The 23,969-nt window shown below is 53.8% G+C and overlaps 2 protein-coding genes across 16 annotated transcripts in view; both read right to left on the bottom strand.

Annotated features, from left to right (window-relative positions):
- The window catches only part of ACAD9 (acyl-CoA dehydrogenase family member 9), a 47,467-nt gene extending 42,963 nt beyond the window's left edge, over positions 1-4,504 (bottom strand). For 4 of the 5 annotated variants that reach the window (XR_011563098.1, XM_070777007.1, XM_019984903.2 and 1 more), the window contains exon 1: positions 4,282-4,504. Coding sequence is in view for 4 of the 5 variants with exons in the window: in XM_070777007.1 (XP_070633108.1) it covers positions 4,282-4,428 (147 nt within the window). In the remaining variant the exon portion in view is untranslated. Of the gene's footprint in view, positions 1-80; positions 3,392-4,281 lie in introns of those variants that run through there. The other variant, XM_070777009.1, reaches the window with a different exon arrangement.
- Positions 4,505-18,730: 14,226 nt separating this feature from the next.
- Positions 18,731-23,969, bottom strand: part of IQSEC1 (IQ motif and Sec7 domain ArfGEF 1) — a 142,125-nt gene continuing 136,886 nt past the window's right edge. For 6 of the 11 annotated variants that reach the window (XM_070776998.1, XM_070776996.1, XM_070776991.1 and 3 more), the window contains exon 13: positions 18,731-20,103. In XM_070776998.1, coding sequence (XP_070633099.1) covers positions 19,544-20,103 — 560 coding nt within the window. In that variant the 3' untranslated portion in view covers positions 18,731-19,543. Of the gene's footprint in view, positions 20,104-20,568; positions 22,233-23,342; positions 23,393-23,969 lie in introns of those variants that run through there. The other 5 variants (XM_070776993.1, XM_070777000.1, XM_070776992.1 and 2 more) reach the window with 3 other exon arrangements.

Below are 23,969 nucleotides of genomic sequence, written 5' to 3'. Positions count from 1 at the left end.
GCGTGGCCCCTGCTGTGCAGCTTACTAACTGGGCGTTCTTGGTTGGACCCCTCCACCCGTCCCCAGGGCCATTTTCTCACCCAGAAAACGCGGGTGGCCTCTGTGAGGACCATGGGAGGTCATGGACGAGATGTCACCTTAGTTACTTCCTGAGCTTCAAAATGCTGCCGCTGACAAAAACGTACCGTGGTCGCAAGGTCTGACTTCTTGGCGGGCTGCCACGCAGCTGCTTGCTCCAAGACCTGCCCCTCCCGTCCGATGACCCCTGACCCTGCTGCCTGGGCTGAGCGTGCCAGTGGGCAGGGCCACCAGAGGCCCCGCTGAGGAGCCACATCAGCCTGAACGCAGCCCTGACTGACGCTTTGGAGCTCGGCATCAGCTTCTCCCGTTACAGGTGACGCCTCAGAAGGCAGCTGTGGGGCTCAATCGAGATGGTGTGTCCTAAACATGCAGTGACTGACCGGGGAGCGGCCAGGGCTTCCACCCAAGCCTGGATTCCTGAGGCCTTCGTTCTGTGTCGCCTGAAATTATCCCACTGAGATCTCAGCCCCTCTGGCTTTTGGGCGCCGCCCTCCCCTTCAGCTGCCAGCACGACCTGACTTTCTGGATTTGACCAGCGCCTGCTGAAAAATGACGTCCCAGCCCCAAAGCTGCACCCAGGAGCCCGGCCTCTCCTCACAGCACCTCTCAACAGGTGGCTGGAGAAAATTCTTGAGAGGAGTCCTGTCTCCTCCCTCCAGCCCACAGGCTGTCAAGTCTGTTTTCTCCTCTTGGGCCCCCTGTACAAGTGAAGGGTGGATTCCACGCCAAAACTGAGAGCTGACTTACAAGGAATCCCTGCCTCCAGGCCACCTTTGACCCCTCAGGGGGTCTGGAAGGAAATCAGGCTGAGCTGTCGTCACTCAGCAGCCACTAAGAACAAAGCTGGCTCTTTAGCTGAATACAGAAGCTGTGCCCACTGCACTGGCCTGCACAGCCTCATGGGCTCACCTGGGCTGGCTACAACGGTTGCATTAGAGGAAGAAGACTCTGGAATCAGTCAGCAGCCAAGTGAGAAAAGAGAACAGAGTGGGCCCAGTTGGGCCTAAACTCCAAACAAAAGAGAACCCGCCAGGAGACAGGTCTCAGAGTATGTGAGAACGAATCTCTGACGGGAATATTCAGAGTCTGAATGGGCTGCTTCCTGGGTGCTGGGTTCAATTCCATTTGCAATTTTCAAGTTTTTGAAACCAGTGCAACTGGTTTTTCCAATTATTCCACATGTGTAGAAAGCACATATGTAACGCAGATGAAAGCCAAGCTGCTCCTGGCCGCGGCTGTGAATGGGGAGAAGAGTCACCCAGATCCCTCCCACGGGTTCCCGCAGGACACCCGCGGCATTCTCAGAACACTCTGAGGGCAGGGGGACAACGGCGTGATCATGAAGGTCTCCTTCCAGTTTGAGATTCCAAGCAGCTCTGCTGCCATGTTGCTGCTCAAACCCCAACAATGCTGACAGAGATCGTGTCGGCCCGAATCAGGGCAGTACCAGCCCAAGTGCTGAAAAGCTGTCAGATTCTAAATGGAACCTGCAAGTAGAGAAGCTGTCAGATTAGATTCTGAGTGGATTATGAGAACAAGAGGCACCCCCAGGGATCTGACCCTGAAATGGAGCAGGACCCTCTGCTCTTGCCCTACCATATCCTCAGCTGCCTTTGTCTGTGGAAATGCTGAAGCCAAAGAATAAGTTTAGTCAGAGAAGTGAGAAAATGCAGAAAGAAGGGAATACAAAGGAGACCAAATAATAATAAAGTAGTCACTAAGCATATTCAAAGACCTTTAGTTCCTTCTCAACGGCTACAGATAATATTCTGAGCCATATCCTGTGGGCTGTCTTATAGATATTGAAGCCTCCACCTGGGGGAAGAAGTTAACTTCATGATGACTAGACTATAGCCATGACATAAGCTGCTATAATTTCGAGAACTGGCCTCATGGAAATGGGAACTGACCCTGGAACTGAAGACTAACTGTACTTAAAACAATCAAGAAGATGCTGGTCAGTTCACCATGACCAATTTCAAGATGACTGTCAGAGCGGCCCGTGCTGTTCCTGTACGTAATCCCCTCCCTCAGGCTATAAAAGCTCTTGCCTGCAGCTGGGGCAGGGGAAGAGTCAGCTTTTGGACAGGGCCCCGCACCTCCAACCCTGGCTGTCAGCATCCAAAATACAGCAAACTTTCCTTCCCATCCATCTGGGCTCTTTACTGACTTCTGAGAGGTGAGCAGCCGGACCTCACTTTCAGTTACAACCTGAACAAGTGGAACGGTAGAGTCACCACCATCTCCAATAAGATGACCAGAGGCAAAAGCAGGATCGGGTGGAGAGACCAGGAACTCAGATTTGGATGGGCTAGACAGGCGATGCCTAGTAACACCCAAGTGCAGCTTTTGACTGGAAAGGTAGATATACAGAGAGACTGGAGCTCAGGGGAGAAGTTGCACCTGGAGAAATAAATGTGCACCTTCAGGATACGGATGGCATGGCACTAAATTAGATCATCAGACGAATGGTTAGAGATGAGAAGACTACACACAGACTGAGCCTGCACAATTCCCACTCCAGCCGAGTTGCTCAGAAACGCTGGCCAATGTTTAGATGTCAAAGAGCCAAGAGGGATCGATGCCCTTGAGCAGCTAAGAAGGCCTGGGGGTCTAGCTGGCCTTTGCTAAGAGCGGAGGGTTCTGCCATTGTGATGCAGAGAATGTAGCCACCTGTGGGAAGGAGGTAAGTGTGGAGGCGGAACTTCTTACCTAAATGGGTGCATTTTCTCCATAAACAAGAAGCAAGGCCAGCAGGTGACAGCAAAGGGGGAGATGGTGCTAAAGGTTTGGAGAAAGGGAGCATAAAACACGCGTGTTCTTTCTTCCCTGCGCTGCTGGGACACACGAGTTCCCAGGACAGCGCCACACAGCCCCAGGTTCGGGGGAAACGGCTTCCCTAACTTTTAACAGCCTAGCTTCGCACTTTTTAGCAGGGCAAACCATTCCAGTCTGGGTGTCGGCGCCTGTAATGCCTGACAACCTTAAAGAACGCTCTAGAGAAACCAAGGAATAACTCCTAAAGTAGTACGGAATCAGCCAACATCGCAGCCAAGCTCAGACATTTCTCTTTGGTTTTCTGGCTACCTGTAGGAGGGGACAAAGACTGCTTTTACTATTTCCTGTGAGAGCAGGGAGCTACTTCACAGGACTGGTCAGCCCAAGCTCACAGCGCAGTGTTGCAGCCAGCACTGACTCCTCAATCTGCGGTCTCTTACATCTGCCCCACGTGCGGCAGATGAATAAAGCATTTGCACGCACATACAATCTCACTGGGGCTTCCCAACACACACACACACACACACACACACACACACTCTGTCTCGGTGTGCAAGGCAGAGCACACCGCGTGCTCCGCTTTAAGGCTGAAAGACCTGGCACGCACATACAATCTCACTGGGGCTTCCCAACACACACACACACACACACACACACACACTCTGTCTCGGTGTGCAAGGCAGAGCACACCGCGTGCTCCGCTTTAAGGCTGAAAGACCTGGCACGCACATACAATCTCACTGGGGCTTCCCAACACACACACACACACACACACACACACACACTCTGTCTCGGTGTGCAAGGCAGAGCACACCGCGTGCTCCGCTTTAAGGCTGAAAGACCTGGCACTGACTCCTCAATCTGCGGTCTCTTACATCTGCCCCACGTGCGGCAGATGAATAAAGCATTTGCACGCACATACAATCTCACTGGGGCTTCCCAACACACACACACACACACACACACACACACACACACACACACACAATACAATCTCACTGGGGCTTCCCAACACACACACACACACACACACACACACACACACACACACTCTGTCTCGGTGTGCAAGGCAGAGCACACCGCGTGCTCCGCTTTAAGGCTGAAAGACCTGGGGCTCAAAGTCACAGAGCCGAGGTCGAGTCCAGGTCTTCTGACTGGAAGAGGCTGGTGAGTGCTCAGCAACCAAGTGGCTACCACTCCCGCCGGGCGGGCACTTCGGGGCCGGGACGCTGAGCGGAGGGTCACTGAGCGCCCACCTCAGCCAGGGTCTCCCGAAGCAGGAGCACGCGGCTCCTCAGAGCCGGGGGGCCGGCACGCCCGCCCTCAGGTGCGTTTCTGACGGCCTGTGGGAGCTCTGGAGCGGGGTCCACGCGCCCCTCCGCGAAAACCGCAGAAGGCAGGGAGACCCCGGCGCCGCCTCACCTTCCGGATCTTGCCCAGGAAGAGCTCCTTGGCGAAAGCTCGGCTCGGCGGACTGGTGAGCAGCGGGCGCCGGATCACGGTGAAGGCCGCTGGGGCGCGGCAGAAGCGCGCCGCCACCGAGCACAAGAAGAGCCCACAGCCGCTCATGCTGCCCGCGAAGTCGCTCTTGCTGCTGCTGCTGCTGCCGCCTCCCTGCCGCCTCAATCTCGCGCCGCCGATGACGCCATCCGCCCGCGCCGCCCCCACCCCCGCCTCGGCCGCCAATGCGCCTGCGCGGCCTCCGGCTTCGGCCCCGGGCGGCTCGCGGATTGGACGGCGGCGGCGGCGGGGGGCGGGGCACCGCAGTCAAACACCCGCGGCCTTTGCCAAAGGCGGTCATAAGCTGGGGCTGCAGCGACCTAGTGAGGCTGCAGAGTTGGGGACGGGGGCCTCCCTGGTGGTCTCTCGGTTCTCTTCCTGCCAACGCAGAGGACGTGGGTTAATAGATCGCTGGCTCGGGGAAGATCCCCCCCCACACACACACACAAGCCTAGGGGCCACTGAGGCACAGCTCCTGAGCCACAGCTCCTGAAGCCCCTGCGCCTGGCACCCAGTGCTCCGCCACGAGGGAAGCCGCCGCACTGAGAAAGCCCGGCACGCAGGCAAGAGTAGCCTGCTCTCCCCAGCTAGAGAAGGTTTTCAAGAAACAACAGAGGCTCAGCACAGCCAAAAAATAAACATGAAACAATGTTTTAAATAGAAATAAGTTTAAAACCGTTTTAAAAGCGGAGGTGGGGGAAATTCACGATATTGGTTATCTCTCTGAAGGGCGTGCGCATACGGGTTACAGTTCTTGTTTTAAGTCAATGGTCTGTTCACGAAGATTCCTTTGGTTTCGCTTCATAGCTTACGTGTATGTCACACATTTGGGAGATGGAGGAAAAGGAAAGGGGTGTTGCACCAGAAAGAAGCCTGGACGAGACCCTGTAGTTACTATGTCCCTGGAAAACCCCAGCCTGAAGGTGGCGAGGGACAGAACGGGGGAGGGGCGCCCCACACACACCCAGCAATGCCCTAAAGGCCTTCCTTATATTGGAAATGCTTTCTGCCTCCATCAGAACTCAAAGAATAAGGAGAAGTGCTTTCATCTGAACGTGCTGTGCCAGGCCCAGTAAAAGATGGACTTGTTTGGGTAAACACTTCATGATGAAGCCATACTCCTTTTCGGGAGGGACTGGAACTCACTGTCATTTAAACCACATGTCATGAAACCACACAACTGGTGTCAGAACTTACTGAAGCTCGGGTTCACAGAAAGAAGTCTGGTCACAGAAAGAAGTCAACGAGAGGCAAAGTGATAGGCAAAGAGTGAGTCTGTTAGCAAAGGACACGTGTGAGAGACACAAGGGAGCACAGCCCCAAGAGACAGGAGGGCTACATCTTCATCACCTAAGAAAAAGTGGCGAGGGAGGACAACCTTCCTCCTCATTCTTGGGCAGCCATCAAGGCTTAGCATCATTAGTTCCTCCTTAGAGTCTACATGGTCTAACCGGGACTGTCCTGGCTTCCCTGGTGGTCTCGCGGTTCTCTTCCTGCCAACGCAGAGGACGTGGGTTACTAGATTGCTGGCTCAGGGAAGACCCCCCACACACACATGCCTAGGGACCACTAAGGCACAACTGCTGAGCCACAGCTACTGAAGCTGTTTATTTATTTTATAAATAAATCATATATATATATTAGCAAAAGTGTGGTAACATAGTCTAAAATGTGGCAGTTCATCTCAGGTCTCAGCAGAATGCCCCCCTTCATCTAGTTTCTTTCCCCTTTCACCTGTATTTCTGTCTCAGCTGAATGCAAAAATGCTACTCTTAAAGGAACGTTAACTCTCACTCTTCATGGAACAGGATTCAGATCCCGTATCTTTTGTCTTGTGTTTTAACTCTCAGGGTGTGTGGCCTGAGTGTGCCTGGCACTTGGATGCACTGGATCTTCCTCCAAAGTAGAATGTAGATTTTTGTTAGGTTACTGGGTTCTTTTCTTGAGTGGTTATTAGCGTGTAACAGTCTCCCGAACGCCCTTAAAATTCTCTGTCTTTAAGCCTCCAGTGAGATTTCTAAACTGACTATCCTACTCTACCCTTATCAGTGACATACCATCGGGGGGGGGGGGGGGGGGAAGAGTTCAGAAACATCCTTGGTTGCAAAATGCCTGTCCTTGCAGCGACTTCTGCAATATCATCCATTTTTGTCTTTAACTTGTGAAGCCTTGTCGCTTGGGTTCTTCATGGCGGTCAATATTCACCAGCGTCAGCGCTCAGCTTCTCAAGGAGGCACTTGGTAACGACGGCCTGTGAACCACCTCGGCAGGTGAGACGAGCAAACAACAAAAAACGGACGCTGCTGGCTTTTAACTTTGAGCTAGTGAACATTGGGGACCCCCCAAAAAAGATGGAGTCTAATCAATCAAGTTATCCAGTAATTCAGCCAGATCCTCCCTGAATTAACCAAGTGAGAAATTCAGTTTCCAAAATAAAAATTAGAAAAAAATTAAGGCGTAATTTCTACATACTCTAATAGCATGTACGGTGGGAAATGTTCTGGAGTACTCCTACTTTTGACAGTGTCTAAATTCAGTTTCCCCATCTGTAAAAATGAATATCATGTCACTGGCCTCACAGGATTCTCATGAGGATTAGCTAAATCCATATGATGGCATCTATTACAGTAAGTGATCATTGTTTTTCTTGTAATAATATAGAAATTAAAAACTGGACACACACTCAAGTATTCCATCTTCTACTTGACTACCAGCCTTTGAGAATTAGGATGTCATTTGTAAACGGTTTGCTCTACACATAGAATTTCCACGGTTCGTATTTAAAGCACTCACCATGGACATACGATCGTCTCATGACTGGTTCCTGTACGCAGCGTGTCACCAAACAACCCAGAGCGGCCATGGAGTTGGTCTTAGCACATCAGGATGCTTGGCTCCGGACCTCTGCACATCGTCTGAGTAGGAAACTATTCCCTCCCTCCTCGGCACGAAAGCCACACAATGGGAAGGTTGTGGAGAAATTTACTAACACAGAACAGGAGAGAAAGAGGTGGCCTTGTCTCCTGTCCCAAGGCTGCAAGGGCAATAGGCAGTCATGGGAAAGAGAGTCTAGTTCCTGCCCTCAGCGTCCTAGTGATGGGCTCACAGGTGAGTCGTGCACAGGTATCTCCAGTGCCATCTCCTGCTGAGAGAGAAGCTGGCTGACGCCACACTGTCCTGACGTCAAAAGTCTGCACGAAGAGAGGTGTCCTTCAGAGGGTACTTTGTCTCACAGATTATGTTGTCCCTGGTACTTCCTTCCCTTTCAGATGTGCATCTGTCCCCTTTATCACGGGAACATGGAAGTCACTGGCTTGTTGAAAGCCACAAAGGTGACGAGGTGTTGTTGGCTGAATTGTGTCCCCCCCACCCCACAAGATTCAGTACTCGAAATCCTAACCCCAGGACCTGACAACGTGACCTTCCCTGAAAAGAGGGTTTCCTATACATTCCGCTGCAGCTGTGTAAGGAGCTAACTGAGGAAGAGGTCACAGTGGGCTGGGGTGGATCCCTACTCCAACACAACCGGTGCCCTTGTAAGCAGGAGAAATGTGGACACAGACATGCACCCAGGGGGATGTTGTGTGTGGAGATGAAAACGGAGCTCAAGATCATGCTTCTACAAGTAAAGGAAGGCTAAGAGGGCCAGCCAACCCCAGAAGCTGACAGCAAGGCCTGGATCGGCGTCTCAGCCCTCATGAGGAACCAATCCTGCCCACACTGTGACCTTGGACTCTTAGTGCCCGCAAGTGTGAGCCGATTGATCATCTAAGCTCCTCAGTCTGTGGTTCTTTGTTAGAGCGGCCTGGCAGACTCAGACAGGAGGACGTGTGGCTCTGGGCACACAGAACTGAGTAGGGCCAAAAGTGATGTCAGGGCCGGGCAGTCTCAGGGCCAACACACCCCGAGCCCCGGCTGTGGTCTGGGATCTGTATTCGTCCCCCCGGTTTTAAGAGGCCGGAATTGAAGCATGAGTGGTCATCCTCTGCTGCCTCCTCTTCCACCGGCTGGAAGCAGAGGACTCTGCCCCCGGTTGGCAGGACAAGGCAGGAGGAGCCTAGCTTCCCCAACATTGGTCTTTTCCTCCAAAGAGGAAGGCCAGCCACAGAGGAGGCTGTGGGGCTGCAGCCCATGGAGTTGCAAAAGAGTCGGACACAGCCAAGCACTCACGCACACACTGGTGCGACTTAATCTCTGGCTTTGTCCTCTTTCACTCCTGTTACTGGCTGATCCGAAATCGGATGAAATCATTCTGGTGGAGGTTGGAAGCCCCATCATGCCTTACTCTCCCTCTCCGCCTCTGCCAGCAATGTGGGAGGGACACACCCTGAGTCCAAGTTGCACTGAGGGCCAAGCACAGCCCTTGGCGTTCAGGTGCCCAGTTCTTAGGCGTTCTGCTCCCTCCTTCCTACGCATGATCGTCAGCCTGAGCATTTTGGATTGACTCGTCTAAGTCCTTCTGCCTGGTGATGCGTCTTCACCAGCCCTCATCCTCCCCTTCCTCCTCCACCAGGCAAGTCACGACCTATTTCAGAATCTCAGTTTCAACACTATCAAACGATAAAATCAACACAAACATGGATTCCTATGCAAATTTAGTGGCTAATGTTTAATGCTCCTCCCACTCCACACACTGTAAATTTCAGGGTCTAGCAATCCCGGGAGAGGGGGTTAAAAAAAAAGTCTAGACTTCGCAGGTGGCTCAGTAGGTAAAGAATCCACCTGCAAGGCATTCCAGTATTCTTGCCTGGGAAATCCCATGGACAGAGGAGCCTGGTGGGCTATAGTCCATGAGGTCGCAAAAGAGTTGGACACAACTTAGCCACTAAAGAACAGCAATAAGAAAATGGAAAAATAGAGGCTCTTCAGTTTAAACTTGGTCACAGTGATAACAGTCTTTCAAAATCTCAGGAGAGTTGAAACAGTAACAGCATTAACAATGACAAAAACACACACCTTTGATTTTTCCTTATGTTTCAAAAGTCCAAATAGCCTAAGATCCAACCAGGCATGTATTCCCCCACTATTATGCTATGAAAAGCATGTTAAAATAACACAAACGCTCTGTTGAAACCACCAGAACTTGCAAAGCAACTACTGTAACGTAAGAGCTGAATAACTTTATTAACTCACTGGGGCCTTACCTGTTTGCACAAAAGCCAGCAGAGCCTGAAATCTTATCTGAAGATGGCCAGGTGGCCATCTTAATGCGTGGGAAATGCCCTAGAAGAAGATGCAATGCCGGTTCTTGCAAAAGGGATTTACCGCAGACTATTCCTCTTGCAACTTGAACAAATAACTCCCAGGAAACCTACTTAGGGAAGCACAGTCCGTCACCCCAACACCTGCAGGAGTGGAATCCTAGCCCACCACGAGGGCCGGCAGGGTCATTGTCAGGAAGCACTGCAGCCAGCCTCTGGCCAGAAAACCCTGGGGGCTCTAGCAAAGGCTTCTGGCATCAGCGCTAACATTTCTTTGACATCAGCAACATTTTTTTTGTGATCCTTCAAGTCAGAGACTGTGAGACTGCAAACCGGATAATGGAGCATGATGGGGGTAGGTGGGGTGTGGAAATTCATCTTAATGGTTCACCCACTGAGCTGGGGAGGTAGAGGCAGCTCAGGCCCCAAGTCAGTCCCTGCATTTCAAAAAGCTTTCAATGCTCATTCAGCAGGAGCTGATAAAGAATAAACTTGGCTCACCATTAAAGCTCGAGCCTGGTGGGCTGCCGTCTATGGGGTCGCACAGAGTCGGACACGACTGAAGCTACTTAGCAGCAGCAGCAGCAGCAGCAGCAGCAGCATGCTACACTGTGACTCCCAGGTAGAGGTGATCAGTTGTGTTCTCTGCATCCCTTCCGTATTTCTACCCCGCCTGCCTCCGAGAAGGGCCTGGCCTGTAGATTCACACACGGTCCTGAGAATGAAGTGAACAAAATCCTCTCTGTTGTAAATGCCGACCATGGAGAGTGGGCACTAAGTCAAAAACTACTGCTAATTGATGTGTCTGTTCTCTTTCAAGGAAAAATTGCTTCTCTTAATTACTTCACAGAACTTGGCATTCACATGAATTCATTTTCCCCCCAGTTGTAATTTGTAGGAGAAATAACCAAATGAAACTCACCTAAGGACCTCATTTTATATTTTTCCGTGTGTGTGCAGGCTCAGTCATGTCCAACTCTTTGCAACCCCGTGGACTGAAGCCCAACAGGCTCCTCTGTCCATGAAATTCTCCAGGTAAGAACATTGGAGTGGGTTGCCATTTCCTTTTCCAGGGGAACCTTCCCCACCCAGGGATCAAACCAGTGTCTCCCGCACTGGCACCATAGATTTACCACTGAGCCACCGGGGAAGCATTTCCCCCTGTAATGTAATGTAATTCATAGTTTTTGTTTTTCCTTTTTCTCCTGAAGACCCAATATTCTCACTGGCCAGACTGTAGTAAGTGCCCAGCACTCCCCTTCTGGGCGCTGACCGCAGTGGGTTTTCAAGACATCTAGTCCAGATTTGGGTCTGGACTCTAGGTTACAAGAAAAGGATCCTTTGGGGTGCCATTTACTAAGATGTACGCCCTAAAATGAAGGATGGCCCCCAAACGCGGATGAGTAAGGACTTCCCTGACTTGGACGCAAAGTCCACTTAAGTGTATGAATCTGGCTTGTGAGATAAAGCAGCCTTTGGTCACAAACACTTCTTCTGTGGATGGAAGAATGTTTCAGGGAATAAATGCTCACCATACATTCTAGTTAGCCTACGTTAGCTCCTTGTGGGTGTTAAAGACAATGAGCTTAGCTTGATTTCCAGACAGGCAAGATGGGTTTTAAAAAGCAAAGAGAGAGGGAAGACCATGGGGTAAAGGACGGCTTTCAGACCCAAAGCTGATGCCAAGGTATTTCTCCTTTAAAACCTTTCACTGGTTACAGCTGTGACACCAGGTAAGCCTACAGGCTCTAAAGGAATACTGCTGTGACCGAGAAGGACCCTATGGGGTCCATGCGGTCCATGGCGGGTGGGGGGGTGTCACAGAGAGTCAGACAGGACCGAGTGACTGAACAACCACAAAAGGGACCCTCTGGGGTTTTTCTAGAACAGGACTCTCCCCCCATGTCCTCCGCCTGCCTTCTGTCTGTAGAAAACCTTAGTCAAAGAATACATTTAATCAGAAAGTGAGAAATTGAAGCAAGGAAGGAAGACAGTCAAGCAAGACAAAATAATAATAGTTTAGCCATTAAACAAAGTCAAGGACCTTTAGTTCCTCTTCAAAGGCAATAGAAGGGCTTCGCCTGCAGTGCAGGAGATGCAGGAGACACTGGTTTGATTCCTGGATCAGGAAGATCCCCTGGAGGAGGGAATGGCAACCCACTCCACTATTCTTGCCTGGAGAATCCCATGGACAGAGGAGCCTGGCGGCTGCAGTCCACGGGGTCGCAGAGTCAGACACGGCTGAGCGCATGGCAATAGAGGATGTTCTGAGCCGCGCTCTCTGAGCCTTTCTGCAGATCCTGAAATCCCCACCAAGGGGCAGAATTTAACTGCCTGCTGCCCACAAGCACATAGACCTCGGACTGGCTGGAACCAGAAGGCTGATAATGCTAAATCCTGATGACCTCACCCCCGACCAATCAGAAGAATGTCCACAAGCAGACTGCACACGCCACGACCCCCCTCCCTCACGCTGTCTTTATAAACCTTTTCCTCAAAGCCTTGTGGGAGCTCAGGCCTTTTAGGCACTGGCTACCTGGATCCTTGCTTGGCACCTGCAGTAAATGCTGCATTTTCCTATAATGAGTCATCATCATTACTGTATTCAGCCTCAAGGGGAAGCCCTTCTGGGGCTCCAAAGGTGCCCATTCAATGGCATTTCATCCAGTCATTAGAGGTGACAGCCACTGCGTGCCTGGACCTCCAGCACCCTTTTCCCACGGGAAGCACTCAAGTCCAGGGCTCCCCACACCAGCTCCCGATTCCCATCGTCACTGTGGGCTCTGTTCTGGTACCTCTCCCGGCGCCGTTTCGCATCTGTCAGACTCCAGGGGACAGAAACCTCAGGGTCATTTGACCAGGGGAGGTGTAATACGAAGACTTTTAAACTATTTAGAGAGGATTCAGTACTAAGGATGCATGCTGTCACCCTGCTTATTTAACTTGTATACAGAGTTCATCATGCGAAACGCCAGGCTGGATGAAGCATAAGCTGGAATCAAGACTGCTGGGAGAAATATCAGCAACCTCAGATATGCAGATGACACCACTCTAAAGACAGAAAGTGAAGAGGAACTAAAGAGCCTCTTGAGGAAGGTGAAAGAGGAGAGTGAAAACTCAATATTTAAACATTCAAAAAACTAAGATCATGGCATCCAGTCCCAACACTTCATGGCAAATAGATGGGGAAAAATTGGAAACACTGACAGATGTTATTTTCTGGGGCCCCCAAATCAATGCAGACAGTGACTGCAGCCACTAAGTTAAGACACTTGCTCCTTGGAAGGAAAGCTATGACAAACCCAGACAGCATATTAAAAAGCAGAGACAGCACTTTGACGACAAAGGTCCATACAGTCAAAGCTATGGTTTTCCCAGCAGTCATGTATGGATGTGAGAGTTGGACCATAAGGAAGACCAAGCGCCATAGAAATGATGCTTCTGAACTGTGGTGTGGAGAAGACTCCCGAGACTCCCTTAGACAGCAAGGAGATCAGACCAGTCAATCCTAAAGGAAATCAACCCTGAATATTCATTGGAAGGACTGATGCTAAAACTGAAGTTCCAATCCTTTGTCCACCTGATGCAAAGAGCTGACTCACTGGAAAAAACCCTGATGCTGGGAAAGAGGGTAAGAGAAGGGGGCGACAGAGGATGAGATGCTTGGATGGCATCATCGACTCAATGGACATGAATTTGAGCAAACTCAGGGAGATAGTGAAAGGAAGCCGGGCGTGCTGCAGTCCATGGGGTCACAAAGAGTTGGACTGGGCGACTGGCCACACTACTATACATAAAGTAGATAATCAACAAGGACCAACTGTACAGCATGGGGAATTCAGGTTTCTGTAATAACCTATATGGGAAAAGAATCGGAATGAGGTTGCTGTACGCTCAAAACAAACACAGCCATGAAACTATGCATGCGCGCTCAGTCGTGTCCACTCTCTGCGACCCCGTGGACTGTAGCCGCCAGGCTCCTCTGTCCATGGGATTCTCCAGCAAGAATACTGGGGTGGGTTGCCATTTCCTCCTCCAGGGGACCTTCCCACCTCAGGGACTGAATCTTCGTCTCCTGCATTGCAAGTGGATCCTTTATCTGTTGAGCCACTGGGGAAGCCAAACTCCAATATAAAAAAATTAAAACCAGAGGAAAAAAAAAAAGAAGCCCACCACTATAGGAGAACACAATCTGAAGTTGGTTGAATCTGGGGTGTGGAGGGCCAACTATAAAGCATGGGTGGATTAACCCCCACATTGTATAACCGATAACTGTGTATTTGTTTATATTTAATGCACTGTTAGATGCTCTCTATTGTTTTATTCATACTTCTTTGTTTGTCTGTGGTTTTGTATTTATGCAACTTTTACCAGGTTTAGAAAACACTGCTATAGTCATATCATAAAAAATTTTTTCTAAGTTTTCCTTCCATTGCTGTGATCTGAAGCCGTTTGAGTAACATTGAGATTATGTTAATTTTGAAAGTTTGAAAGAATTCCTCTAAGAAAGCAGTTGGACCTGGCCCTGGATTACTTTTTTTTTCTTTCTAATTCTCTTATGGGAATTTGTGTTTTAAATGTCTGTCTTTCCAGGGATCAGTTTTGCCTCATTATCAGTTTTATCTAGGTTTTTCAGAATTTATTTCCGCGGAGTTGTTCCAGGGAGCATCGCTTTCAACTTTTTCCTTCATTGCAGCAGTTTCTTCCCCATCGGCGCGTCTTACTCAGTGAGTTTTCTTTTCCTGTTGATTTGGTTAGCTACAGGCCCGTCAACTTTGATTCTCTGACAGCACCTTGTCTGAACAGGGCCCTCATCTTACTGCCCCTTCCTGTCCTTCATTACCAGGCCATCAGGAAACCTGCCTTTTTTAAGGCGCCCCCTCGCCTCTGGAAGCAGGGTCTCTGCTGCTGCCCTGTGGGTGGTCTGCCCTCACGGGTGGAGCCCAAGTTGACATCACGCCGCCTCTGTTCTGCGCGGGCCTCCCCGGGCTCTGTGTTCTGGGGTCCAGGCAGCTCTGCTCGTCCAAGACGTTCATGCCCCCGTTGGCCGCTCACTGCAACCTGTGACGTTTGCCCTCTCCTGGTTACGCTGTCGGTCTGGGCTAGAGAGGTTTTATTTGTTCTTTTTCTGACCCGTTCTCAGGATGTGGGAAAGGATTCCAATTCCAGTGGCCTCCATGATCTTTTGGCATTTTTTATCCCAGAATGTTTTCTTGCCTATTAGTCCCATGGCTGGTGACGCCTCCAGAGCTGTGGCCTCCACCTTTTGGGTTTAAACAGGGCTTCTCCCGTATGGGACACTGGTCACGTTGTGGAGGTATGTGGGGAGTGTGGCCAGGAGTACAAGAAAGTCTGGGAAACTCAGCACAGACCATCTTTCAGAGATTCACAGCACACATCATTTAAACCCCTAAAAGTCTTGAAGGGTCAGAATCGGGAGTAGAAACGAGCTCCTTCACGGCACACCTGCCCATGGCTGGCCCCTCTTTCTTGCAGACGCACTGTATGCTGGAAGGTGGGGTGCGTTCCCGAGGCAGTGAGGGCTGAATTGACTACACCCGACTGGAGGCAACTCGGGGGGACGCATGCCACCCTGGGCCACCAGAGTGGTGTCACTCTCCACCCCAGGAACTCTGCCCTAAAGTCAGCCTCGGGCACTCCACTCCCCCAGGCCCCCACTTCCTACTGGAGCCACCACATCTGCTCAGAAACACTACAGTGTCCACCCATCTGTTCCTTATTCACCCAGATACTAGCTGATGGCAAGCCCATCAGGGCCCGTCCATATGACGGGCTGGCATGTAAATTTCAGAGCGTTGCATCTTCTATAACATCAGGATACATTAGGGGAAAAAAGGAAGGACAACTTGCACGTACACGCCTCTGAACCGGACGCTGTGGTTCACGACAGAGTTCCACCGCTACGGACGTCTGGGAAACTCGGCACAGACTACCTCTGAGGGATTCACAGCACGTCACCCTTCTAAGAGGCTCTGCAGGACTAATGGTTAACTCTGATCCAGCGTCTCCTAGATGGTTTCCATGGTGAAACCCTTTCTTCACAAGGGGCACTGAACAACACTTGCAGCCTGTTTGGGACGCACCCCAAAGACCTGAACCAGGGAACCAGGCAACACGCCCAGAGAGCAGGGCGGGAGGCGGGGAGGCCAAGCCCTCAGTGGTAACTGTTGTAGGGAGCGGGACTGTGAGTTCTCCCCATGCTTGTTGTGAGTCTATTCTCTCCAAACGCTCCGAATATTAAGCCATATTTGATGAAGCTAAAACACAATGAGCAAAAGCCTCCAGCTCTCGCCGAGACCATTCCTTGAATTAACAGGGAGCGCGGGACCCAGCTGCGCCCCCCAGGTCTCTGCCGTCACGGTGAAGCACCGAGGCCCATCGCGCATTAAGCGTCCTTCTTCCGGCAGTGGTGGTCACCTGTGCGTTCAACAAGCGTTTACGAAAGCCCTACTTCCGGCCACATGTTGCTGGGCTCACAGTTGTGCAAGGACCTGACCCTGTCACACTTAGAGCAACTGATGATCACGCCCCTGAATATATGATGCAAACGCGCCACAGAGCAGGTAGTGGCTGAAACTGGCTGCAGGACACAGACGCTAACTCAACAAAGGTGCGAGCATCATCCTACGTTTGGGGAATGGCAGGGGTCACGCTTGCACAGGCCCGGAGGCAAGGGGAACATGGCTTCCCTGGGCATCTGAAGGGGATGCCCTGCTGGAGTGAAAGGGGACAGCGAGGGTGAAGGGGGGAGGGCAGGGGACAGACACGCAGTCCGTGTCCAGGAGGTTCTGCAGGTTTATATTGAACACTGAGGGCAGCAGGAAGTCTTTGACGTGGCTTCAAGCAGGCAGCACCTTTAGAGACTCCCCTGGCGGCAGTGCAGAGGGGTTGAGGGGCCCACCATGGCAGCCGGGAGCCTAGGTACTGGGGCTCTAGTCCAGGAAACAAGCCTGAGGGCAGGTGAGCCGTGAAGAGGCACAGGGAGGTCAAAGTCAAAAGGGCCTGGTGGCAGCACAGACTTGGAGTCAGGATGAGGACAGGCGTCCAGAACGCTCCCTAGCTCTAATCTGCACCCCTCGCAGGGATGCTGTTCACCAGCGGGGTAGGAGGGGGCCGGGGGGCCCAGCTCTGTGTGCGATCATGGATTTGGTCCTGGACAAAGCATCTGAGGTGCTACTGGAGGACCCCAGGGAGGTGGGTGTTGAGAGGAGAGCTCTGGGCTGGAGATGTGAACCCAGGGATTTCTGCAGGAAAACAGAGGGCGGTCTGTGTGCCGAGAGGAGGAAGGGAGACGGCTTTCTGTGACCCCAAGGCCAGCACTCAAGGCTCCGGGGAGGGGTGTCAGCCAGCAGAGGAGACAGAGGAGGTGTCGCCACACTGGCTCCTGCCACTCCCGAGACTAAGGTGAGACTAGAACCAAAGATGCTGTGTGTCTCACCACGGGGCGTGTGAACAGTGTTGAAAGCTGCTGAGAGATCAAGCACAACGCGAGCTACTGAACACAGCCCCTGAGCAGGAACTGCTCTCGGAGGAGTCCAACCACGCCCTCTGTGTCCGCAGCTCGACTCTCAGGGGCAGGAGCTGCAGACAGCTGGCAACTCACACACCCTAGATCAGCCAGTGGTTGCGCCGTGACCCCCGCCCCCTTCCAACCAGCAGCACGCTTTCAGATGCATCTTGACCGCAGCGGTCCTGGGCGGGGCACTGTGCACAGAGAAGCTGGCCGGAGGCACCCTCTGCCCCGGGAGCCCGGCGTCCATCCCCGGGAGACAAAACCTGAAACCACGGCGCTGGCTGAGTGGCAGGTGGCGGCAGCTCCGTGCAAGGTGACATCACAGGCTGAAGGGTCTCTGCGAATTCCAGCAACCAGCTCCCCTCCCTTGGAGGCCCCCCCAACCCAGGGCCGTCATCCAGCTGCAGAAACCTGGGGACGCCTTCCCGTGGGAAGTCCCCCTCTGTGGAGGGCGGGCCCCTGCCGATCGTGGCCACTGACATGAACCTCTGGTGTTGCCCACAAATTAGATGAACCGGTTTCACCTCGTTTTGTATGTAGTGAAGCTTTCAAGGGGGTATTCTTTGGAGCTGATCTGGGTTTAAGGAAAGGACAAACAGCACCAGCCAAGCACATTCTTGCAGAACCCCTGCTTCCAGGAGAACAGAATCCACCTTCCTGGCTTCCGAGTGATGTTACCCATCGCGTGATGGGGGCTGGGCCCTTGGGTGTCTTTCTGCCCACAAGTCAACCCTGCCCAGCCCCATGCTTCATAGGGTCCATCTCCTCTACCTCAATGAAAGCACAAAATTTTGTTCAAAGCTGCTAGAAATTATAAATACCTTGGGAATCTTCTACCAGCGCCTATGTTGCGATGAGTACCCTTAAGTCGTCTGTCAGCATCCTCAAATTCGCGTCTTCCCGGACGCTGCAGCCCATCACAGTCACAACCAGGGAAGGGCCACCTCTCCACCTGGGGATCTCTGTGTCCGGCCAACAGGGAAATGGCCAGTCTTCCCAGAAAAAGTGAGAACACAAGTGTTTCAAAGGATTTATTTGCTTTCTCCACATTGATCACAGCTATGGTTTTACATCAGTAGAGTCTGTTACTTACAAACAGAACACACAGAGAAACAAAACCACTTCTGTCTCCCCAAAGTTACACGGTGAGTGCTGGGCTTCCCGTGAGCCAGGGCGCCCCTGAGGTCTCAACAGCCTGCACTCAAGTCCTGGTTCTAATTGTGGGAGACAACTCGAAGGTGAGTTACAGTGCCCCAAAGGAGACGGTGCTGCCTGAGTGTGCCCTGTGACCGCAACGGGGGTCACGCGGAGATCAGGCCCCCCACCCCCATTCCAGCCCCACGCCGACTCACTCGCAAACTGCTTCCTGGATCTTCATTGCCGTGTTTAAGATACTTACGGAAGGATTTGTTTTTCAGATAGGGAGGGTGGTGGTGTTTTACAGCGGATGGTAAGGTGCATGCTTACCTGTGGCGACACGGCTTCGTGCGGTGCCGAGTCAGATCTAGGGTCACGTGTGCTACCTGCTGTCACTTCAGCTCATCTTAAAACCGAGAGGCTCCTGGGGCATGCGGTGGGGGATGGAAAATCGCTTTACACAGGACGACTGAGGACGTTTTTAAGTAAGAGGCGCACGTCTTATTAGGATGAACTTTATTTTTACATTGTTATACAATCCATTCATAAACTTAAAAAAAAATAAAAATACACGACTTCATTGTTGTCCCAGAAAAGATGTTGGGTGATGGTACCAGCTTGCTTCCTCTAAGGGTCTCCTGCTGAGATAATCTGTGAGCAAAACGCCCCACACGCGTCCTGACAGTGAGGACGGAGGACACGCGGCCTGGTGACGCCCGCCTCTGCCTCCTGTGCGGGCAGGCGGACCTTGGGGTGGGCTGGGGTCCTGAGAGAGCTGCCTGGGACCACCAGCCCATCAGGAACACCTGCTTCCCCACGAGGTCGGGGCGGCCGGGCTCCAGCCTCCTCCACGGAACAGTGTGCCTTCTGGGGACACTCATCCCGTGATACGTTTGTCCCTGAAACGCTGATGAAACCTCACTGACTGGAACCCACCAGCAGAAAGCTGGAAGCGCCCAGCCCTGTGGACCCAAGAGGTCGGAGGTGGGGGTTCCAAATGGCGCACAGAGAGAGGGTGCCCTGTGCCCCAGCTCCACCCCACTGGGCTCTGCCCCATCAGTGATGGCCCTCTAGAAAGGGCGGCCTGCTGCCAGCCAGCGCGCCTGCATCTTTTCTGGAACAACCTGGAGTTTACAGTTAGAGCCTACGATTGGTACAGACGGTGAAGAAAAGCCGACATATTTAATATGTTACCACTTTACTTCAACTATTTGTCAACAGGAACACTGAGAGTTTTGCAAATACACGATACACAGTGTGGCCTCACGCGCCTGACGCCGGAGGACATGCAGTACACGCCGACTGCTCCCAGTCACCCGCCGCCCTTGGAACCGCAGGACAGGACGCCTCGGGGGCGGGCTCTGAGGGCTGACCGGGAGTTCCGGGTCCGCGGAACTGGGGAGCCTCTCCCACCCCCCAGCCCAGCCCGGACCGGAACAGACACGCCGTGCTTCCCACCTCTCTGAGCGATGCCCGAGGGAGGAGGACCACACGGATGGGAAGATAAAGGCGGGCAGGTTAAAGTCACACTTCTTTCAAAAAAGAAAAAAAAAAAGAAAAGGCTCAACTCTAGATTGCTGTATTTGCTCTCTGTGGAGATTAACAAAGTGCTCGGTTTGCAGAATTGCTGGTTTGGAGACCTGGATGATGCGAGAAAGGGGTGGGGTGGGGTGGGGTGGGCAGAGCCCCGGCCGCAGCCAGGGTGGGCTCCCCGGGGCTGTCCCGCCGCAGTCCAGGGCCCCGCGCCCGTGCAGTCCCGCGCCAGCTTCGCCCTTCCTGCGGGGGCTCCCGCCCGGAGGGCCCGGGGGCAGTCCTCCGGTCCGCGGCCTAGGAGCACAGCACGGGCGGCCGCAGTGGCTCGAAGGGCTGAAACTACAAAGGACGGCCCGTGGGTGACTCCGGCCCCGAGCGGGCGGACGGGGCCCCCACACACGGAAGCGACAGAGCACAGCGGGAGAGCCGGGCGCGCCCCGGCGGGAGGCGGGGGCGGGCGCTCCTCGCCGGCTCGGGCTGGCCGCGGAGACGTAACACGGGGGGCGCGAGCACACGGCCACACGGACTCACGATGGTCACGGCCACCACTCAAAACAAAACGGGAAACACACACACCGCCCTGCGTCGCTAAACGCCAAGAGCAGCAGCCTTCGATTCTCCGGGCGTCTGCCTGCTGCGGCTGGAGACAGGATGAGGGGCTATGGTGCTGGGGAGACGAGCATGAGTTGGTCGCTTTCATGTGGGAGATGAACACCTCCCTGCCGGGGGTGGGGTGCCCACGGAGGGCTCTGAATGAATGTGCAGTAAACCGGATGCGTACGAAAGAAATATGGATCATGGAAATTCACAGTTATTGCAGCCATTTAAAGTGTCTAAGAGTCTGGGTAACCAACAGTCCGGGACAACCAGTTCTGAACTAGTGCTCCCGAGTTGCTACGGTAGAGTTTACTGCATTTTTAAAATCTATTTGCTTACCTGAAATAACAGAGCAGTTATAATACTGATTACTTATGATAGTCATCTGTTAATAAAATAAGGATTTATACAAAGCAATTATCAGACTTTGAAAACACTTAGATGCTATGTTACTTGGCACGGTTAGTAGTGATCGCGTAAAGATTTCAGCCAGTCCTGGGGGTGGGGCGTCTCTTCTTACGAAAATATGGAAGTATCTGAGTTTGTCCCTAGCGTTTAAATTTTTGGTCTAATCTCTCACACGTTTGTCTAAGGTTCTGTCTTCCTATCAGGTAAGTGGGGCTCCTTGTAAAGTCTCTATTGCTAATTCTGTAGACTGAAACGCTTGCCTTTCACACACAAACACTACCTATACAGTATATATATATATATGTATATATGTATTTATATATTTATATATTTATATTATATAAAGTTTACTTACGTATTTTCATCAACCATATCAGGTCTACTTAGCTTTTGCCCATTGTCAATAAAAGAGCAATAATGCAGCAAGTTTTGGGTTGTGTGTTTGGTTCTGCCTCTGGTCTTTTGTGTCATCTCTTCTTTTCCTAGGCTGGGTCATCACCCCCAGGTACAGTGAGGGGGCAGAGAGCTGGGAGCTGGGTGGGGATCGGGGCCGGGACTCGGTTCCCCCCAGGTACAGTGAGGGGGCAGGGAGCTGGGAGCTGGGTGGGGATCGGGGCCGGGACTCGGTTCCCCCCAGGTACAGTGAGGGGGCAGGGAGCTGGGAGCTGGGTGGGGATCGGGGCCGGGACTCGGTTCAACGTCTGCCCGGCCGGCGGCACCGTTTCCGGGCTGGTGGTGGCCAAGGTCCACCTCTCGGGCCGAGGGGCGCCCCTGCCAACTCAAACCGGGGGCTGTGTTCCCTGTGACTTGAGCCCCGGGGCGCGGGGGCTCCGTCCAGGCCGGGGGGCGGAGGGGAGGTACAAACAGGAGGTGCCTGGGTCTGGTCGGGCCGCGGCCCTGGGCGCGCCTGTGTGGTGTGCACGTGTTCCGGGGGTCCGGGACCCCACCCCGGCGGTCTACACAATTGTGCTGATGCCGCTGGGCTTGGCCTTGCTGCTGGTGGGGGGCGGCGGGGCGGGCGGCTGCCCGTGGTGGTGCGCCGCGTGGCCCGCGTGGCCCGCGGGCAGCGGCGGGTGGCCGTGCGCGTGGGCCCCGTATGCAGGGTGCCCCCCGTGGGGGCCGTGGTGGTGCTGGTGTGCGTGCTGGATGTGCGGTGGGGGGTGGTGGTGGTGGTGGTGGTGGTAGGGGGGCGGGTTCTGCTGCAGGCAGCAGTACTGGCCGTGGTGCCCATGCACTGGGCCCGCAAGGGGGCCCTCCACAGGCCCCTGGGGGTGGCCGGTCGCGGGGCGCGGCGGGGCCGGGGCTGGGGGCAGGTGGGCCTGGGGAGGGGGCTTCCCTCTCTTACTCCCAAACAGGGAGCCCAGGAGGGAGGAGGAGTTGGGCGTGGCCTGGTGTGGGCGAGATGGGCAGTCTCGTGTTGATGTAGCTCTCCGGCGCATGTGAGGGCTGCTAATGATGGACCCCTAAAAAGGAAATTCATAGAAACCAAAATTAAAAGAGCTTAGCGCACTTGCGGCAGAATGATTCTCAGAAAAAAAGAAGGTTAAAATGTCTCCCCCAGTGACTGCTAAGCCTTAGTTCAACGTGCTGGCCGCAGAGGTCAGGCCGCGGGAGGCTGGACTCGGGGGCCACCTCCGGACACTGCCGTGCAGGTCAGCTGGGGAAGTGGCGGCCCACGAGTGGGCCTTGGGGGAGAGACGCGTGGGGGTAACGCAGTCCTGCCGAGCACCCTGCCTGGGGGGTGGCCCGCGCCTACAGATCAGAACCGTGTGTCTGCGGGTGTCTGTGAGCGGCGTGTGCGGGGCGGGGCGGAGAGGGCTCGCTCCCGCCCACACCCTGCTCTGAGCTCTCCTGGGTCCTCAGTGTCCGAGGGCGTGTGCTCTGCCTGGGGCGGGGGAGGGGTGCTGAGGGCCGCAGGAGGGGCTGGGGGAGCTTCCCCCTGCGGGTGGGCACCGCCTAGGCGTCTCACTGCGGCTACCTAACTACCTCACGCCAACCAAACACGGGAAGAGAGGAGACAGAGAGGCCTGTAAGCTGAGCGGAGATGAGAACAGGAATGTCGAGATGGCTGGAGGATGAATGGAACCTCATGAAATCCACACTGAACTCCTCTCTCTCCCGGCTCTCCGCCCCCGAGCTGGCTGAGCAATTCCGAGGCGCCCTGACTGCAGACACACAGCAATCGAACCTCCAGGAAGGAGAAGCGATGGGGATGGCCGAGCGCGGAAGTCCGAGAGGGCGGGGCCGACAGCGAGGGGGCGGGGCCGCGGGGAGTGCGGGGAGCCGGGGTGTTAACCATGCTCAGGGCCGCGGGGCGCGGGTTAAGCGGAGACTAAACCGTGACAGGCAGACCCGGACCCGCCCCCACCGTTCCAGCCCCCACAAGCGGTGAGGGGCGCGGGCGCGTCTAGGCGGGCGGCATGCACGTGCCAGGCAGGCGGGGTGGATCTGGCCTCTGTGGAGGAGGGAAGGAGGAGCAAAAAAAAAAAAGAAAGAAAAAAAAAAAAGACAAGAGGCAAAAACTGAGGACGGGAGGCGACACACGACAGCCAGCCGGACGGGCTCCTACTTACTTCCACATTGCTCTCTAGCGATCCCGCACTGCTGCGACGCCCTCGCTTCCCTGCCCAGAACATGCAATACCAGAGGTTAGACGCGACACGGGCCTGCGCTGCCACCCACGGCCCGGCGGAGCCGGGGGCAGGGCGCTGACGACTTAAAAAGACAACGCGGTTCTTAAAAAGCAAAAAAAAAAAAAAAGAAAAGAAAAAAGACAAAAAGACCAAAAAAAAAAAAAATCTTTTCCAATCAGCCCAACTTTATCCCCATCTCATGGACCGGAAGCCTGTGGGGTGGGTGCCGGGGAGGGCGGGGCGGGAACCCTCAGCTCCTCCAGCAGCTGCAACGAGCCACTCGTGATCCTGCACTGCCCTTGGGTGGATTTCACGGGCGTATGTCACACATACGCGCACACGCACGCACGCTGCTGCCTGCAGGGCGAGGGGACTCTCAGGAGATGAGCTCCAGGTCCCCTCTCCCTGGGGCCGTGTTTGCTTTGTGCAGTGTCTGGCCGGGGGCATGGACGGGCCCGCAGACCAGCTCTCCCCGCTGTGGGCGCCAGCCCCTTGGGAGGCCACACGCCTTCCGGGCCATGAGCCCTCACTGACAACGCCTCTGAGTGCCCCGCACATGGCACGGGG

The sequence above is a fragment of the Bos indicus genome, chromosome 22 (genome assembly GCF_029378745.1).
Source record: "Bos indicus isolate NIAB-ARS_2022 breed Sahiwal x Tharparkar chromosome 22, NIAB-ARS_B.indTharparkar_mat_pri_1.0, whole genome shotgun sequence".
In the NCBI taxonomy this organism is placed as follows: Eukaryota; Metazoa; Chordata; class Mammalia; order Artiodactyla; family Bovidae; genus Bos; species Bos indicus.
Note: the sequence above shows the minus strand (reverse complement) of the source record. Positions and strands in the feature narration are given on the sequence as shown.